This window comes from Apodemus sylvaticus, chromosome 16 (assembly GCF_947179515.1).
Source record: "Apodemus sylvaticus chromosome 16, mApoSyl1.1, whole genome shotgun sequence".
Lineage (NCBI taxonomy): Eukaryota > Metazoa > Chordata > Mammalia > Rodentia > Muridae > Apodemus > Apodemus sylvaticus.
The window spans coordinates 19,917,409-19,937,070 of NC_067487.1; the positions used below are offsets into that span (position 1 = coordinate 19,917,409).

Sequence of the window (19,662 nt, forward strand, 5' to 3'; positions counted from 1 at the left end):
CACGTGCCTATAATAGCCTATGTGTGTCCACGGAATATAATAGGAAGGCATCTAACATACCGTAGGTACAGAGCAGTGGAGTCCAGAGTGTTTCCAAATCTCACTTTGCACCTTACTTGAGATAATTGAAGCTGATTTAGGGTGTTTGCTTTACAAGTGTTTTTTGTTTGTTTGTTTTAAAGCAATTCTTAATGCAGTGTTTAGATATTTCTTGGGCTGTTTATATGCTCAGTTTGCCCTGGACAAAGTGGTGATCTTACTAAGATTTGAATTCTTAATACAAAATGGGTTCTATATTTAATCTATAGTTCACCTTGTGGCTGAATCCAAGACATTGGTAGACAGAGCTAATCCTTGGGTGTGTTCCTGACCAGTGCCCTCTAATATGCATATGAGTTTCCAGGTTTCTGGCCATCAATCCCACAGTACTAGGAGATCACTTACTGTTAGAACACTTCTCTAAATTGGAGTGATGGCTATGAGAGAAGCAAGGTGGGGAGTCACACTACCCACTGCAGTTTTTGTTCAAGATGCGTGAAAGACCCTCCCAAATATCTAGTGATTGTAAAGGTGCTAGGGGGAACCTGAATCCAAAGGAACACACAGAGGAAGGAGAGCTATGACTCATGCAACATTTTAAAACCAGGTTGATGAGATTTTTTTCCCTAAATTTTTAGGGAAAAATCTTGAAGCTACAATAATTTGAGTACCACATAATTTGTATTATATTAAAGGCATTCATTTTTAATGTGCATCTTTTAATTTCATTGTTGAAATATTTCACTCTATACTATAACAAATTTCCCAAAATGTGTAGATACAATGAATGCTTTCATGTGCACTGGTTTTTCATGTATACTTGTCTCTTTGAATGTAGGCTCTACATAGTTTCATTTCAGAAAGTAAGATATACAGAATGTTGCAAATCTGCTCCTAGCAGTGATGGCTGGAACACCTTATGAAAAGGGAAGCAGATTGCCTAGTCAAATCCTCTTATATACAAGATAGTAAAATCCACTCACAATAATGTAGTTCCACTAGGTGCTGAAAGTGTGCTTATGACCTTATTCTTCTTAGTGTCATGTGCTTTATTATATATGACTATCAGAATCAAATGTGATTTAAATCCTAAAACTAAAGAAGATGTTTAACAAATAAAACGCCTAGAGCTAGGCAGTAGAAACCTTTTGAATGGTTGGTCAGGGCAGTCTAAGTAACTGTCTAAAGATTCTAGACTATTAACAACCCACTTGATTTTCTCTTGGGGATTTAAGGTAACCCCCTATTGTTGAAGACATTGCATACTCACGAGACAGAACTCTGGTGATTACAGCTATATCTAATATGAATATTAGATATAATATTCATATTAAATATATTCCTGCAGTATATTCTCCAGAAGACCAGAAATTACTATGCAAACTTTCAAAAGCTGTCCTATCCAACCACAAAAATTCTGAACACAGAAATGACCAGGAGGGCAAGTATTTTCTACAAGGCAAGTAAGTGACAATCTCTTGGTGGTATCAAATAGAGGTCTAACTGGCTGAAGCTCAGCCAACAGGAGGGGAAACGTGCCTGGTGCTAGAAAAATCACCAACTCCCCAGGGCTCTAAAGGTCATGGTCTTTAGAAAGTAATTTGTTCCCACCAATTTTTGTAGACCAGCGTAACTCTCAATTATTTTCATGGTTTTTTTTTTTTTTTTATTATTATTTTGGTCTAGCCCTACTCACTCTGGCCCTGTTCAGGTATAGAAAAGAGCTTCTGCCCTCCCACCATTCAAAAAGACTACTCTTTACAGCAAAAAGATATAATCACAGCACCCATAAGTGGACACAGTACATAGATCACCAGATCTTGGGGGAACCTAGCCTGAATGGATATGTTGACTATTACAGCTCATGTGTCTATGGGACAGGAAACAGTTCCTAAAAGGGGGCAAACGACTGTTAGAGGCTGAATATCAGGAAGCCTGATGTGAAAGACACTCCAAGAAATAATGGCATAAGCAATAAACATTCTAGTGTGGAACAGGAAAATTTTATGTGTTCCCACTCTCAGACAAAACAACCAACCAACCAACCAACCAACCAACCAGTCAACCAACCAGGCAACCAAAGATACTAGAGACCATTTAATGACTGGTGGGAGAGGGAGAGCTAGGTCCTCACAAGGATGAGCCTCTTTGTCTGAATCAGAAATGAGAACTCTTAACTAGTTAACCAATACAGAGTTGTTAAGAGATGAAACACAACACACACACACACACACACACACACACACACACACAGACACAGAGAGAGAAACAGAAAGAGAAACAGAGACAGAGACAGACAGAGACAGACACAGACACAGACACAGAGAGACAGACACAGAGACCACAGAGGGGAAAAACTTCAAGGAATTTAGCTAGTTGTATTTAGATGTTTGTGCATACATATACATAAACATACATATGTCTGAAATAATAATAATGAAGAAAATGTGTTAATTTGCTGGGAATTGAGGAAGAAGCACTGAGAGGGTTGGTACAAGGTACCTGGGGGTGACAGGTTGGAGCAAATAGAAGGGGAAATGATGTCATTAATAATTTAATTATAAATGTGCTAAGTAAATACATAAATTGATTTCTTTTTTTTCTTTTTTTTAATTTATTGATATATTTATTTACATTTCAAATGATTTCCCCTTTTCTGGACCCCCACTCCCCGAAAGTCCCATCAGTCCCCTTCCCTCCCCCTGTTTTCCCACCCAACCCTTCCCACTTCCCTGTTCTGATTTTGCTCTATACTGCTTCACTTAAAGGAAATATGTATGAGCAGACATATATTCCTTGGTCATAGCTACATGACTTCATTTTCCATGAAGGTTCTATATTAACTGGGTCAGTGCATCCATGATGATACCATGTTTACTGTGACAGAGTACATCCACGAAGGCTCTATGTTAACGGAAAGTGCATTGCTCATAAAGAATCTGTATTAGCTAAGTTATACATATATGAAGATACCATGTTAATGGTGAGAGAGTACATCTAGTTTGATCATAATGGACCCCGTGGCCTTCTAGAACCTCCTGGATCTCTTTTCTTTCACAATGTATTTTAAAATTCTTTATGATTGGATGCCCTGAGAGTCACATGTTAAATTTTAAACATTTACTTAAGTTGAAAACAAGTAGTTACTTCACTTGTTTTACCATGAAAAAAATCACTTAGCTGGGACATGAGGTTATGTCTTATGAAAAAGAATGATAAAAAAAACAAAGTCTACAGAGTACTGTTTGTTCAAATGGTGGGATGAAATAATGTCAATATTTACCTGAATGAGGAAAGAGGGGAGAATTCATATGTTTATCTGATATATATATGACACTTAAGAATGTTAGTTATTATCTTAATTTCTTTTAAACAACATTAGTTGGCTGAAAGAATTTTCTTTTCAGAAAAGTCAATCTAAGGAGAAGACATAGAAGTAACTTGTGGTAATGTGTTGCAGGTATTTCCTGTCTAATCACATCGGGGTAGAGAAAGGCCTGTGATTAGAGAGGAAAGGGGAGGCAGAACTAGGAGCAGAGGAGAGAGAGGTTGGATGTCAGAGCACCAGGATGGCTTCTGACATTTTTCTGTGTGTTTTCATAAGGTTAGAAATATTGGGACAAAGCTTTATAACTTTTAATTGGCTCTGGAATTACTCTATTGACATCTTGTAAATTGTGATTAAATATTCATAAATGTAATTGGCTAACCAAGTAAGCATTAAGGGTTATGCTTCTATCTGGTTACTGTATATTGTGCTGTCTAACATCGAGGATGGAGGATCTAGTTGGTTACTACAGGATGGGACCTCTGCTTACAGGGAATTGTGACAGAGAGGGAACTCCTGGCTTGCAGATGGGGGGCTGGGAAGTGGGCAGGCTGGCAGATTGTAGAAGCATGGTCTGGTACCACCGCAGAGAGTTGGCAGGGTTCTTTTTCTATAGCTCCCACAACAGTCATGTGTATCATATACTTATATTAGTTTGCATATACATATACATGCATACTTTCATGTATGCGTGAGTAACAGCATATATTTAACAACCAAATTTTAAAAAAAGTATTAGAAATTCTAAAAAAAGTTTCCCATCTTTGACAGAAAATTAAAAGTAATATATAAACCAACACATGTTTGGAAACACTCTATTAATATAGTACTAAATATGTCTTTTATAAAGAGCATGTTTGAAATGTTATAGTAATATTCAATGGAAAATTTTAATTGTTATGCATAAAAGAAATAAACAGTCATCATTGTATTTAAACTGCTTTAGACAAATAACTGTAATTTTAATGGTATTTCATGCCACTAATTATAATAAAAAGTAAACAGAAAAGAGAATCATTTTGTTTTATTGACGGAATCACTTGCAAACCAATGCACACAAACACACTAACCTGTTTTGGGATCTACAGAGAAATAAGGTTGTCCTTGCAAGATGCTGTAAACAACTCGAGCACTGTTTCCATAGGTGGGGTCATCTGCATCTGTAGCTGTCACCTGTAGAACAGAGGTACCTGTGTATTCAGGAAAACAAATTTTAGTGTGTGATGGTACTTAGCACAGAACTCATTTGAACACAATAAAAGTGTTTTTGATACAATTTCAATGCAGTGTTAAATTGACTATGTCATATAAAATGCAATTCTCCTTTTAAGATTCATTTTCATTTTAATATTTGTGTGTGTGTGTGTGTGTGTGTGTGTGTGTGTGTGTGTAGGTGCCCGCAAAGCCAGAAGATGGCATTGGATACTTGGGACCTGGCGCTACAGGCAGTTTTGAGCAACCCAACATAGGCATTGAAAACTAACCTCAGGTCATCTCAGGTCATCTAGAATGGTAGCCCATATTGTTGACAACTGAGGCACTTGTCTAGCAACCTGAAATTACTTCTTAAATTTGTATAACAAATACATGCCATATCTTCATGTTATCAGGAACATATGAACTCAAATAAAAATAGTTGTTTGATAATGTATTATGGCTACACTAGACTATTCTTAGGGATAACATAGCCCTGATAACACTTGTCTCCTATGTCTAGTTTCTGCCACTGTGAGACAAAATGTTTCTGTTAGGTAGACCACCTATTTACAGAACAGTGAAACACTGAAAGCAGGGCATTGCAGTTTCTGGTGAATAAGTTGTCCTGTCCTCATTATTGACAATTGAACTTCATCAAGGCTCTAAACTTAAAAACCAAGAAAAAAGAATAAATAATTAATTCTCTATGACATTTGACACCAACTGATTTGCTGAGTGAAATAAAATAAAAATGAGTAGTCACATGTTGATTGAATTTGGTTCAAATTAATAGTTTTGGAGACTCAGGTATTATTAGTGGTCCACTTCTTAGCTTTTTAAAAGAAATGATTGGATAAGGTATATTCATCATTTTAATGAACAAGAATATTTTCCTTTTAAACTTCATATGAAAAAAATGTTTCCTTTTTAATTCTTAATGTTATTGTATTCATTTCATCCATGTGCCAGACAGCAAATGAGTGGACGTAAGAGCATAAGTGTGATAAATTTTTCCCTCAGCATTTTTTTGCTGTCAACAAATATCCTCTCGCAGTGGACCCAACAATTCCTTCACTCAAAGTTTGTACCATTGTGTCCATGGTAAAAAGGAGAACATTTTCAAATTCCCAAAGGAATATATATATAATATTTATATACAGACTAGAATATTTATATTCAATATTCTAGTCTGTCAGAATATTGAATAGGGAATCTAATATTCTCTGAGAATTATTTTGCTTTGACTAATACTTATTAGGCCTACATCACAACCCCTGCCACACTACTTTTTCGGTTAAGAAATCCTGCCCAAGTGTATGGAAACATGTTCTGTTTGCAGAGCACTTCTATTGAAAACATCAACGCTGGAGACACTGTACTCTGAAGTACATAAGCCAATTCTCACGTAGCGTTTTATTCTCAGACTTTCCTGTGGCACATTCTTGCTGTTCACAGTCTAGGGATTAGTTCCTCTCAGCTGATATTTTATACAAATTTGAACAGATTTAAATATGTGAAAAAAGCTTTCCAAATACCTTCTTTACAATAAAACTTAAGTCCCTTTTCCTCTGGGGAATCTGCTGTGTCACTCCCTGCACTTGGCTTCTCTTTGTTCTGGTGCTTTTTAAATATCACACATTTTATCAAGTTGCATATCATTGGGAAGCGATTGAGTGTACTTTTTTGAACGTCCCTAAAGACCAATTTGACATATTTAATAAGGCATTTTAATACTAAGCAAATACTCTCTGAAATTGCCAACTGCTACACACGACATGTCAGAGTTCACAACTCTGTTAAAATCCCAAGTGAATTCGCGCTGACTAAAAACTTTGGATAAAAATAAGCAGAAGATTTCTGAAGGCTGAACGCACTTCTCTGAAGAAAGCTCTTTAGGCTTACATCTTAGAAGGCTTGCCAAAGCTTTTGGAAAAAGAAAGAATCATTAAGACTCAGCATACATTTGGTGCTACTCAGGAACACTAGACTAGACTAATAACAGTGGCTTTTAGTCATTGTGTAGTAGGGCCATACTTTATTCATTAAACAGTTATAATTTTTTTTAAAAAAAAGAACATGTTTAAGATAACAGTCATGAAACATCTGTGGTGAGTAACAACTACCAGAAAAAAAATCACTATTTTTGGATCTAGCAGATGGACATCTTGCTTACTGCAGAGCTTAATGACCTGAAATATATTCCCTAAACCCACATGGTAGAAAGAGAATCAAGTCCTGTAAATTGTCCTGTTTCTTCCTTCTGATGTTCCATGTTCACACTGATGCTAAACACAGGGCACACACACACACACACACACACACACACACACACACACTTTATTCTACCTATATGCTTAAATAATTGATGGCCACTGTTTTGTTGTTTTAATTTATATGCTAATTGACCTATGTAACTTAATATTTCTCATTAGACAAATAAGTTTTATATTCTTTTCTTTAAATGAAAAATGTACTCAATAACATATGTATTATGTTAATGAATTGTGAAAAAACAATTTCTGTCACTTAATTTAATAATTCAATCAATGTATAGTGAATGTTATATCTAATGATATTTACAAAGATACAATGTTGAGATTTTTTTTCCGATGTTGAGATTTTAAAATTCAAGCAATCTAGTCTGAAAAACCTCTATATAATCAATGGCCCTACACAGTCATAATTTCCTGCATCTCTTTAAACTGTTCCATTTTTTTTCCTGACATTTTCTCATATATGTACCTTAACAAAACTTAATCACATTTCAGGTCATCTGTGTGAATTATCCTACTCTCTAGACAAAATACAACACCATACATGAAGTTTTACAAATGAATCTTTGGAGTTGGATTTCAAGATATAGTATTTGCTGAATATATGACTCAGTACTTCTTGCCCTACACGAGGGTCTGGGTTCAATTCCCAGTACCAATGTCAGGCAACACACAACCTCCTGTAACGCCAGAGACAAAGGGAGCTGATATTTCTACCCTTGCCTCTCAGAATACTTGTAATCACATGCACAACCTACACAAAAACAAATACAAGTACACATGTAAAAATAATAAAAGCGAGTCTTAAAAAGAGAGGTAGATGGTATAGGACAAAGCACAAGCACCATTAACTTTCCCTGCCCCTTTGTACAATGCATATGATTTTCTTCTTCCTATAGAGGAAGTTACTGTAGTAGAAGTAATGAGGTTAATCACATGCTTGTCTTTCTCACTGATCCTATAAGTAACATTTCCATATGCTGAACGATAAGTTAATTTGTTGGTCTTTGACTCTCTTCCCCATAATATAACTCCTGTCATTGGCGTCCTTTAGCATTCATGAGCAACTGTAAAGGGAAATTACAGAGCAAGGGATTGTACCCACACATACTTTGAAAGTCCCTCTCTCCATTCCCTTCTCCTCCCTTTCTTCATTAATGGCCTTCGGAGCAGGGCTGGTTAGCATTCCTTCTAGACTCTGCCTCACAGTTACCTGGCAATAGCCTGGTATGCTTGATTCAGTATGAAAGAGGCTACTTAGTTAGTGGTTTAGTCTTTCAACCAGAGAGAACAAATGGAGGGACCCATGGCTCCATCCTTATAAGTAGTAGAGGATGATCTTATCTGGCATCAATGGGAGGGGAGCCTCTTGGTCCTGTGAAGGCTTGATGACCCAGTATAGGGGAATGCTATGGCACTTTGGTGGGAGTGAGTGAGTGGGTGGGGTACCACCCTCATAGAAGAAGGGGGAATGGGGGAGGGAATAGGGGCTTTGAGGACGGGGAATCTGGGAAGGTAGGGATAACATTTGAAAAGTAAACAAATAAAATAACCAATAAAAATAATAAAAATTGAAAAAATGAATAATTCAGTCTACTTTTGCCATACTGATGAAGTAAATATTTTTCAAGATTATGCAGATGAATTGAGAGTCTTCCTCATTCAGTTTTAGATAACTTAATTAGAATTATTAGGGTCCGTGAATCGCTGAAGAATAACACCCCAGACTCAAATAGTGTACGAAAGCAAATAACATTTATTCCTGCATGTAGCTTTCCAATTCCATTGGGATGGAAGGACCCCAAATGGTTTCTCAGATTCAGTTTTAAAGACCAAATGAGGAGCATTAGAGAGGGATTATGATGGAAGAGGGCTGTGCTTAGAAATGAATGCTCAGATGTTCTTTATAGGCATGGAAGTTGTACAACAATTTAGTTCTCTTTAACAATATGTATTCATTGAATAGTTTTGGGTTCTTTATCAAAAATAAGTGGGGCTGCTTTGCCCCTCTTCTCTCTCTTACTCTCCTACCCTCTTACTCTTATCCTCTGTGTCCCTTCTCTCTCTATTCCCCCACTTTCCACATGTTCCTGGCCTGCCTCTGTGCTTCTCTCTCTCTCTCTCTCTCTCTCTCTCTCTCTCTCTCTCTCTCTCTCTGTGTGTGTGTGTGTGTGTATGATTCAGTACTCCATCAACTCCACTCCCCATGCCCTACCAAACTATATCCCTCAGTGGGTGGTCCCTCAGGGGAAGGGATGCCTCTGCATGGCCCCCAGGGGCACCCCTTCCACCTCACCATACTCTGTCTCTACAAATCATATCCTTGCTCTTTCTTTCTTTTTTATGAAGCACAACTTTGCTGGTATTTATTTCATGGCTATATTCTTTCTCAATCATTTTTCTTCCTAATTTTCCCTCTCTGGGTCTCATCTCTTTGGTCATATTATAGTACAGCTTTAAGACCCACAATCACTGTGCAGAGATTATTTTCACTGGTCTCACATTATATTACTTTTACATTATATGTTTTATGTAGTTTTCCCCCATTCTCTCTATTATATTGTTCTAACTGAATATATTTTCATTGAACAATGACTCATTCAGAAAGTATTAGTATATCACTCCCTAAAATTCATCTATAAACATGTACACTCTGGTAACTGTGTACTCGTGGGACACAGGCAATATAAAGGTGGTATTCTATAATCTACTGTAATATGAAGACTAATTTAACATATGAATCATATGGTTTCTACATTCAAATTATTAATTTCTGCATATTAGTAATTGGCAGATATTTTATGACCTTACCAGTATATAAATAAAAATAATTAACTTTAAGAAAGATAATTTATTATACAAAGAAAACACATTCCCTCACATATTTGAAGTCAAAAAATACATGAAGTTGCCCATCAAATATTGCCATTTTTAGAAAATCTGAATGCTTTAGAATTTACTTTTGAGAGAATGTTTTTCTTACATTAATAAAGGCAGAATAAATAATCCAAGTGTCAAAAATAATTCATTGTTTATTTAGAGAGAAAGTCACGATAAAGCAATGTGACAAAAACAAGTTAGTTGCTCTTCTGGCCATTATTAGAGATGGTCCTTAATGTTACTGTTCATTGTTGAACGCTGACTGCAGCAATATCCTGAATACTCTTCTCATCGTTATGATGACAAGTTACTGCCTTTTGTGAGTCCCTTTGGCCCCTCTGCTAGAAGGAACACAGACTTTGTAATGTAAGCTGGTAAATAACCCAGGTCTCTGAAGCTCATATGCCCTAGCAGGGTTCTGCTTAATTCTGTCTTGGTAAATCAACATATTGCCAAGTGATCTTTTCTTTTTCCTTTTTATTAGACATTTTCTTTATTTACATTTCAAATGCTATCCCCTTTCCTGGATTCCCCTCTGAAAACCCCCACCCCATCTTCCCTACCCCTGCTTCTAAGAGGGTGTTCCCACACCCACCCTACCCCATCCCCCAACCCCCTGCTCACCAATCCACCCACTCCTGCTTTCCCAGTCTGGCATTCCCCTACACTGGGACATCGAGCCTCTGTATTTGCCAGGCTCTGGCAGAGCCTCTCAGGAGACAGCTATATCCTATATCAGGCTGCACTGATACAGCAGGCACGTCCTTTATTTTATTTTATTTTTTGTTTTGTTTTGTTTTGGTTTGGTTTGGTTTTTCAAGACAGGGTTTCTCTGTGTAGGCCTGGCCATCCTGAAATGCATTCTGTAGACCAGGCTGGCCTCGAACTCAGAAATTCACCTGCCTCTGCCTCCAAAGTACTGGGATTAAAGGCGTGTGCCACCACCGCCGGCTATTTTTTAGTTTTTTATTGACAAACAGGTACTTTATTAAGAGATCTCTATAAAAGCCATCAATGTGGAAAAAAGACATTAGACTGAATATAAGGCATGCTCAGTTATCATTAGATTATTATTTTTGAACGTTTTTATTGGATATTTTGTTATTTACATTTCAAATATTATCCCCTTTCCAGTTTTTCCAGTTACTCCCCTCCCGGAAACCCCCTCTCCCACCCCTGCTCCCCCTGCTTCTATTTGTTGGTTATGTCTCTCCTCTGGTCCTGACTCGTCTTTGATTCTGTGGCATGTTCAGGTCATCTGCTAAGTTTTTCCCAGCGTCGTCTCAGCACCGGATTGTTTCTGCTTCGCTTTGCTGACGTGGAGTTATCTTTCCTTCTAACAATATCACTGTCCCGATTTCGGGTCCTTTGCTTTTCATTTTGAGAAAAAGAACTTCTTCCCTCTCCCGGCTTCTTTTTTGGCTCACCAAGCTTGTCTTCTGGCTCTCTTCGCAAGCCTTGTGCTGAGCCATTGCCAACTCTGCTGTAACTATTTCACATGGCTTCTGTCCTCTGTGTGCTTTGCTAGGGGATCTCGCCAGTCTGCATCTCGTGAGTTCTGATCTGTGGGTCTTTCAAATCTTGCTCTCAGTTCTCCCTGCCTCCTTCTCGCCTCCTGTCACATGCCTGATGGCCCCCCGGCTAACTTATCTACTTCTTTCACCTCTGGGCTTCCCCATTTCTTCTTTCTTTTTATTTTTTTATTTTTTAATTTTAATTTATTTACATTTCCAGTGTTATCCCCTTACCGGGTTTTCCCCTCTCCCAGAATCCCCCTTTTCTACACCCCCGCTCCCTGCTTTTATGAGCCTGTTTCTCCACCCACCCACCCACTCCCACCTCCTTCACCCCCTCGATTCCTCTACACTGGGGCATCTATCAAACCTTCACAGGACCAAGGACCTCTCCTCCCACTGATGTCTGACAAGGCTGTCCTCTGCTATATATGCAGCCAGAGCCGTGTGTACTCCTTGGTTGCTAGTTTAGTCCTTGGGAGCTGTTTAGCTGGGGCAGAACTCTGACTGCTGGAGGAGGAGGAGTCCTCGCTTCATGGGAGGATTCTGAGCTGCTCCTGCTGCGGCCAGGATCTGAGTCAGAGGAATCCCTGAGCCGAGGAAGACTCTGAAGGTGACGGTGTCAGAGCTGGTTTCTTTTGCTTAGCTTCTAGTTTCTGGGCTACAATGACCTGGGTGTCTTTTTCAGATGTTCTCGAAGTTCATCCGTCAAACCTCCGAGACCTATGGAAGTGAAGAAGTTGATGGCAAACCGTGTATTGCGTGGGTTGTCTCGGGGTAACAGTCCTTCAAAGAATGGCCGAAGAGTTTCATCCTTTAACCTTGCACTCAGCTTAGGAAGGCCCATGCATTCACACAGCTCCTGGAAGAAGATTTTGACAAAAATCCTACTAGACGATGTCGTCGTCAGCTTCATACATTCAAGAACACTCCATGGAAGTGAATCTGTGTATAAAAGGTGAGCGAACATCTTAGCAACATTTCTCAGTTTGTTCGTCTCTAAGCGATGGATGGTGTCGTACTGTTCCTTGAATGCACTTTCAAATGATTCCATGCATTCTTTTTCAAGCATACAAAACCGCCCAGCTAACAAGCCAAAAAAATTTTCGTAGGTCCTTTGTTGGGCACAGCAATCAAGTATCACGTTGCAGAGTTCTTTTGTTTGGCTTTCAGCAAACTCCATTTTCAGCAACTTGTGTGCACATTCTTCAAAATCTAAACTCGACTGAATGGTAAGATATATTGTCCGGCGAAATGAGACTAGGTTGATTTCTGTTTTGTCATGAATAGTTAGTTTTTGCCCTCCTTTCTCTTCTTCTTCCTCCTCTTCTTCTTCCTCCTCCTCATCTTCACTACTTCCGGTTCCTTGGTCTGTGTTTGAATCACTGTCTCCTTCATCAAGGATTTCCTTTTTAATAGCCTTGTACTTCTCTTCATTCTCCATAAAGTTAGGATCCACCTTGAAAACACTGAGAACGTCTTCTGGACTGTAGTCACCCTCCAAGGTGAGCATATGTGTAAACTGATCATCCTCTTCCACTAAATCAAGTCCTTCCAGAATCACAGGGTGGTCCCTAAATCCATCTTTCCGTAGAGCAAACATCACTTCGATCATGTACTGAGTTCGTTGTTCGATTTCAGACTCGTGTAGAATGTTTCGTAGGTGTTCAAAGATTGCATTGATTCCCCTTGGTGACACCTGGGTTAATTTGAGACCACACTCCTCGAGGAAGCCCATAGCTACTTCAAGACTGTCATCTGTTGGACTCTCTAGCAGCAAAGTTAGCATCTCCAGGCACAGAACCTCATGTGCCACATTTTGGTTAATAAGATGTGCCACAAATTTTGAAGCAGTCAGGCAGAGTTGCTTATCGTTCCTTCGACAGCCTTTCCGAAAATTAAGAATTAGTCTCTTGAGGATTAATTCTCCAATTTGTGGGAATTTTGAGTTGATTATCACCACCAAAGCTGCATAAACATGAGTGAAGATCGGAGAAGCACTCTGTGCTTGCAGAACAGATCTGCACAGCAGTCCTCTCCCTCTGACTATGTTCTCTCGAAGGAGCTCCTGTATAATAATACTTATATTGGAGATGTTGACCTTGTTGATGAAACCATTGATTGATTTCTTCAGAGCCTCCCAGCTCATCCTCTGGTATGCTAAGCTGTTTTTATCCGCGATCTGTTCCTGTATCATCCTGAGCTTTGCCGGAGGGATGTATGCTCCCCCAGTGTGGGTGAGTAGCGGATCAAGTTCATCCTTCTTCCTGTTCTTAGATGGAGGTTCTTCCTGAGTAGAAGTCTGGGTTACTGCTCGTTCTGGGTTTCTTCTTTCAACAGATGGGGATTTCCGGGACCGCTTCCAATTATCTGCACCTCTATCTCTTTCTCTGCGTTTTTCTCGGTCCCTACTCCGTGATTCCATGTCCTTATCGTAAGCATATTCTCTCCTAGAACACTCATAGCCTAACTGGCAGTAATCAGAGTAGTCTCTATCTCGGAAGCACCGTTCTTCTGCATATCTTTCTTCTGGGTTGGATCTCTGCTGGTATGAATAGTGGCTCTTCCTTCTGTCGTGACCAGAGGACTGTTTAGTGTGAGCCACACGTTTCATTTTCTGCTGTCAGCTGACCCAATAAACCAGATTCTTCAGGTTCATTCAAGTGACACGTACTCAAAGGTCTGAGCTCCTTGACAGTTTTCTATTTCTGTCACAGGTCACCTCAAGCTCTACCTCACCACCGTCACTCCAGAAGTGCGTCAGTTCCTGGAGATTCAATCTGATTTCAGGCAGAATCAGACTGTGTTCCAACTAACCCAACAATGGGCAGCTGTGAATGGGAAGTCCAAAAATCTAATAGTTGCTCAGGACCACAAGGCTAGTTGTCTCATTTGGTCTTCTGGTGAATATGCTGGAATCCCAAAGAAGTAGGTTCCACAGATGCTCTGGCAGAAGAGTGAGTCTTCCTTATCCTACTGTCCTTATATAGACCTCCAGCAGAAGGCGTGGCCCAGATTAAAGGTGTGTTCTACCATGCCTGGACCTGGAACTTGCTTAGTTCCTGGCAGACCTTGAACTCAGAGATGATTGACTCATCCTCCGGAGATTAAAGGCAAGTACTACCAGGTCTGGGCCTAAGTTTCCATGGCAACTATGCCCCAAGATCTCCATGTCAAGATTCCAATCAGAAACCTACATGTTCAGCTTCAAGATCTGGATCACAGGTATGCCCTCCAATTCTGGATTGTAGTTCATTCCAGATGAAGTCAAGCTGACAACCAGGAACAGCCATCGTAATCAGCCCCTTGTGAACGTGATAGGATTCATACCTCATGTCCAAATGAAACAATAACCAGGTCAAAAATACACCAAACATGAAAAAATTAGCTCTCATGAAATCATAAATGCAACGTAAATTTAGAATAGGTCAATGTCCCTTGGAAACAATCCTTTTAGTATCTTCACTTAAATACTGGTTAATTGATGCTAACAAAACTCCTACTGATGTCCAATAAGGCCATCCTCTGCAGCATATGCTGCTGGAGCCATGCTTGGCTTTCTCTCTGGTTGGTGGTTTAGTCTCTGGGAGCTCTGGGAATACTGGTTGGTTTATACTGTTGTTTCTCCTATGGGGGCTACAAACCCCTTCAACTCCTTGTGTCCTTTCTCTAGCTCCTCAAATGGGGACCCTGTGCTCAGTCCAATTATTGACTGAGAGCATCCCTCTCTGTATTTGTCTATTTGTCAGGCACTGACAGAGAATCTAAGGAGACAGCTATATCATGCTCCTGTCAGCAAGTTTTTGTTGGCATCCAATAGTGTCTGGGTTTGGTGACTGTATATGGGATGGATCCCCAGGTGGGGTAGTTTCCGGACTGTCTTTCCTTCAGTCTCTACTCTACACTGTATCTCCTCCCATGGGTATTTTGTTCCCCCTTCTAAGAAATACCAAAGTATCCATACTTTGGTCTTCCTTCTTCTTGAGCTTCCTTTGGTCTGTGAATTGTATCTTGGGTTTTCCGAGCTTCTGGGCTAATATCTATATATTAGTGAGTGCATAGCATGTGTGGTCTTTTCAAATTGGGTTACCTTACTCAGGATGATATTTTCTAGTTCCACCCATTTGCCTAAGAATTTCATGAATTCATTGTTTTTAATAGCTGAGTAGTACTCCATTGTGTAAATGCACCATATTTTCTGTATCTATTCCTCTGTTGAAGGACATCTGGGTTGTTTTCAGCTTCTGACTATGATAAATAAGGCTGCTATGAACATAGTGAAGCATGTGTCCTTATTGCATGCAGGGGAATCCTCTGGGTATATGCTCAGGATGGTATAGCTGGGTCTTCATGTAATACTATGTCCAATTTTCTGAGGAACCACCAAACTAATTTTCAGAGTGGTTATACCAGCTTGCAATCCTACCAACAATGGAGGACTGTTCCTCTCTCTCCACATCATCACCAGCACCTGCTGTTACCTGAATTTTTGATCTCAGCCATTCTGACTGGTGTGAGGTAGAATCTTAGGGTTATTTTGATTTGCATTTCCCTGTTGACTAATGATGTTGGACATTTTTAGGTGCTTCTCAGCCATTTGGTATTACTCAGTTGAGAATTCTTTGTTTAGCTCTGTTCCCCGTTTTTAATAGGGTTATTTGGTTCATTGGAGTCTAACTTTTTGAGTTCTTTGAATATATTGGATATTAGGCCTCTATTGGATGTAGGGTTGATAAAGATTTTTTTCCAATTTGCTGCTTGACATTTTGTCCTATTGACAATGTCCTTTACCTTACAGAAGCTTTGTAATTTTACTTAATTAATTGATTAATTAATTTTTAATTTATTCTACATTTCTTTTTCTTTTTCTTTTACATTTTATTAGATTTTTGTTTTGTTTTTGTTTTTGTTTTTGTTTTGAGACAGGGTTTCTCTGTATAGCTCTGGTTGTCCTGGAACTTACTCTGTAGACCAGGCTGGCCTTGAACTCAGAAATCCTCCAGCCTCTGCCTCCCAAGTGCTGGGATTAAAGGTGTGTACCACCACTGCCCCAGGAGATATTTTCTTTATTTACATTTCAAATACTATTCCCTTTCCTCATTTCTCTGAAAACACCCTATCCCACCCCCATCCCCCATCCCCCTGTTCACTAACCCACCCACTCCTGCTTCCCAGACCAGACCTGCTGATTTGAATACTATCTCTGTGCCCTCTGGTTAATTTGGTTGAGGGTTTATCTATCTTCTTGGCTTTCTCAAATAACCAGCTCCTGATTTGTTTTTGTTGTTGTTGTTTTGTACAGTTATTTTTGTTTCTACTTGATTTGTTTCAGCTCTGAGAGTTTGATTGTTTCCTGCCATCTACTCCTCTTTGGTGTATTTGCCTCTTTTTGTTCTAGAGATTTTAGGTGTGCTATTAAACTGCTAGTATATACTCTCTTCGGTTTCTTTTTGGAGGCACTAAGAGCTATGTGTTTTCCTCTTACCACTGCTTTCATTGTGTCCCACAAGTTTGGGTGATTTTTATTTTCATTAAATTTTAAAAAGTCTTTAATTCCTTTTTTTTTAATTCCTTGACCAAGGTATCATTGAGTACAGCTGTGTTCAACTTCCACATGTGTGTGGGCTTTTTGTTGCTTTTGTTGCTATTGAAGACCAGCCTTAATCCATAGTGATCTGATAGGAGTCAAGGGATTATTTCAATCTTCTTATATCTGTTGAGGACTGTTTTGTGGCCCATTATATGGTAAGTTTTGGAGAAGGTACAATGAGGTACTGAGAAGTTATATTCTTTTGATTTAGGATGAGAGCATCCCTATCACTGTCAGAGAATATAAGGAGACAGCTATATCAGGTTCCTGTCAGCAAGTGCTTGTTGGCATCCACAATAGTGTCTGGGTGTCTACAGATATATGTTAAATCCATAACTTATGTTAGTTTCAATGTGTCTCTGTTTAATGTCTGTTTCCATGAGTTGTCCATTGCTGAGAGTGGGGAAAGCCTCCCATTATTATAGTGTGAGATGCAATGTGTGCTTTGAGCTTTAGTAAAGTTTCTTTTATGAATGGGGGTACTCTTGCATTTGGAGCATAGATGTTCAGAATTGAGAGTTCCTCTTTGTAGATTTTTCCTTTGATGAGTATAAAGTGTCCTTCCTTATCCTGTTTGATAACTTTTGGTTGAAAGTTGATTTTATTTGATATTAGAATGCCTACTCAGCCTGGAGATGGTGGTGCACACCCTTAGTCCCAGCCACTTGGGAGGCAGAGGCAGGTGGATTTCTGAGTTCGAGGCCAGCCTGGTCTACAAAGTGAGTTCCTGGACAGCCAAGGCTACACAGAGAAACCAAACCCTCCCCCCTCCAAAAAAAAAATAAAAGCCTAGTCCAGCTTGTTTCTTGGGACCATTTGCTTGGAAAATTGTTCTCCAGTCCTTTACCCTGAGGTACTATCTGACTGTTACACTCAGATGTATTTTCTGTATGAAGCAAAAAGCTGGGTCCAGAGCCGGGCGTGGTGGTGGCACACGCCTGTAATCCCAGCACTTGGGAGACAGAGGCGGGTGGATTTCTAAGTTCAAGGCCAGCCTGGTCTACAGAGTGAGTTCCAGGAAAGCCAGGGCTACACAGAGAAACCCTGTCTCAAAATAAATAAATAAATAAATAAATAAATAGATAAATAAATAAATAAATAAAGCTGGGTCCTGTTTATGTTTCCAGTCTGTTTGTCTGTCTTTTTATTGGGGAATTGAGTCCATTGATGTGAAGATATAGTAAGAAATAGTGATTGCTGTTTTTTTTTATGTTATCTTTATGTTTGTGTGCTTGTCTTCTTTTGGGTTTGTTGGAAGAAGATTATTTTCTTGCTTTTTCTAGGGTATAGTTTCTCTCCTTGTGTTGGTGTTTTCCATCTATTATCCTTTGTACAGCTAGATTTGTGGAAAGACATTGTGTAAATTTGGTTTTTGTCATGGAATATCTTGGTTTTTTTTTTGTCTATGGTAATTGAGAGTTTTGCTGGGCTGGCATTTGTGTTCTCTTAGATTGTGCATGAGATCTGCCCAGGATCTTCTAGCTTTCATAGTCTCTGGTGATAAGTCTACTGTAATTCTGATAGGTCTGCCTTTACATGTTTTCTGACCTTTCCCCCCTTACTGCTTTTAATATTCTTTCTTTGTTTAGTACATTTGGTGTTTTGATTATTATGTGACAGGAGGAATTTCTGTTCTCGTCCAGTCTGTTTAGAATTCTGTAGGCATCTTATATGCTCATGGGCATCTCTCTCTTTAGGTTAGGGAAGTTTTCTTCTATAATTTTGTTGAAGATGTTTACTGGCCCTTTAATAAAGTTGTAAATGTTTGTTTTCTTCTAAGCTATAATCCTTAGATTTCATCTTCTCATTGTGTCCTGGATTTCCTGAATGTTTTGGCTTAGGAGCATTTTGTATTTTGCATTTTCTTTGACTATTGTGTCAATGTTTTCTATGGTATCTTCTGCACTTGAGATTCTCTCTTCTATCTCTTGTATTCTGTTGGTGATGCTTGCATTTATGAATCCTGATCTCTTCCCTAGGTTTTCTATCTCCAGGGTTCTCTCCATTTGTGATTTCTTTATAGTTTCTATTTCCATTTTTAGATCCTGGATGGTTTTGTTCAGTTCCTTCACCTGTCTGGTTGTGTTTTCCTATATTCTTTAAGGGATTTTTTTTTTTTGTTTCCTCCTTTAATTCTACCTGTTTACCTGTGTTTTCTTGTATTTTTTAAGGGAGTTATTTATGTCCTTCAAAAAGTCCTCTACCATCACCATGAGAGGTGAGTTTAAATCAGAATCTTGCTTTTCTGGTGTGTTGGGGTAACCAGGTCTCACTGTAGTGGGAGAACTGGGTTCTGATAATGCCAAGTAGCCTTGGTTTCTGTTGCTTATTATGTACTTGTGCTTGCCTTTTGCTATCTGGTTATCTCTGGTGTTAGCTGGTCTTACTGTCTCTGACTGTGGCTTGTCTGTCTGCAAACATGCGTGTCAGTACTCTTGGGAGACCACTTCTCTCTTAAAGGAATTTTGGTATTGGGAGCTGTGGTACAGGGTCAGCTCTGGGGTACAAACAGAAACCAGAAGGACCCTGTACCCAGCTGATCCTTGTTTCCTGTGTTCTGATGGCTTTGAGTAGGTCCCTCTTGGGCAATAAATTTGAAGAGAAGTGGTTGTCTTACCTGTGCTCATAGGTGTGTAGGTACTCCTAGGAAACCAGCTCTCTCCTGGCAGTATTTGTGTATGTAGCTCCGTGTCCCAGAATCAGCACTGGGAGCAGACAGAAATTGAAAGACTCCTGTCCCAGGTAGCTCCTCTGTTTCTGAGTTCCGAGGGTTCTAGGCAAGTTCCTCTTAGCAGCAGGGGAGGTCCTACCTCTGCTTACAGGCCTGTCTGAACTCCTAGG

The 19,662-nt window shown here is 39.3% G+C and overlaps 1 protein-coding gene and 1 pseudogene across 5 annotated transcripts in view; both read right to left on the reverse strand.

The window, feature by feature from the left end:
* Cdh18 (cadherin 18) overlaps positions 1-19,662 on the reverse strand; it is a 283,071-nt gene that overhangs the window by 196,479 nt on the left and 66,930 nt on the right. For 4 of the 5 annotated variants that reach the window (XM_052159672.1, XM_052159674.1, XM_052159676.1 and 1 more), the window contains one exon: positions 4,438-4,557. The exons of the other annotated variant lie outside the window; for it this stretch is intronic. In XM_052159672.1, coding sequence (XP_052015632.1) covers positions 4,438-4,557 — 120 coding nt within the window. The remainder of the gene's footprint in view (positions 1-4,437; positions 4,558-19,662) is intronic. 5 annotated transcript variants of the gene reach the window in all.
* Positions 10,909-13,845, reverse strand: LOC127667072 (pre-mRNA-splicing factor CWC22 homolog; annotated as a pseudogene).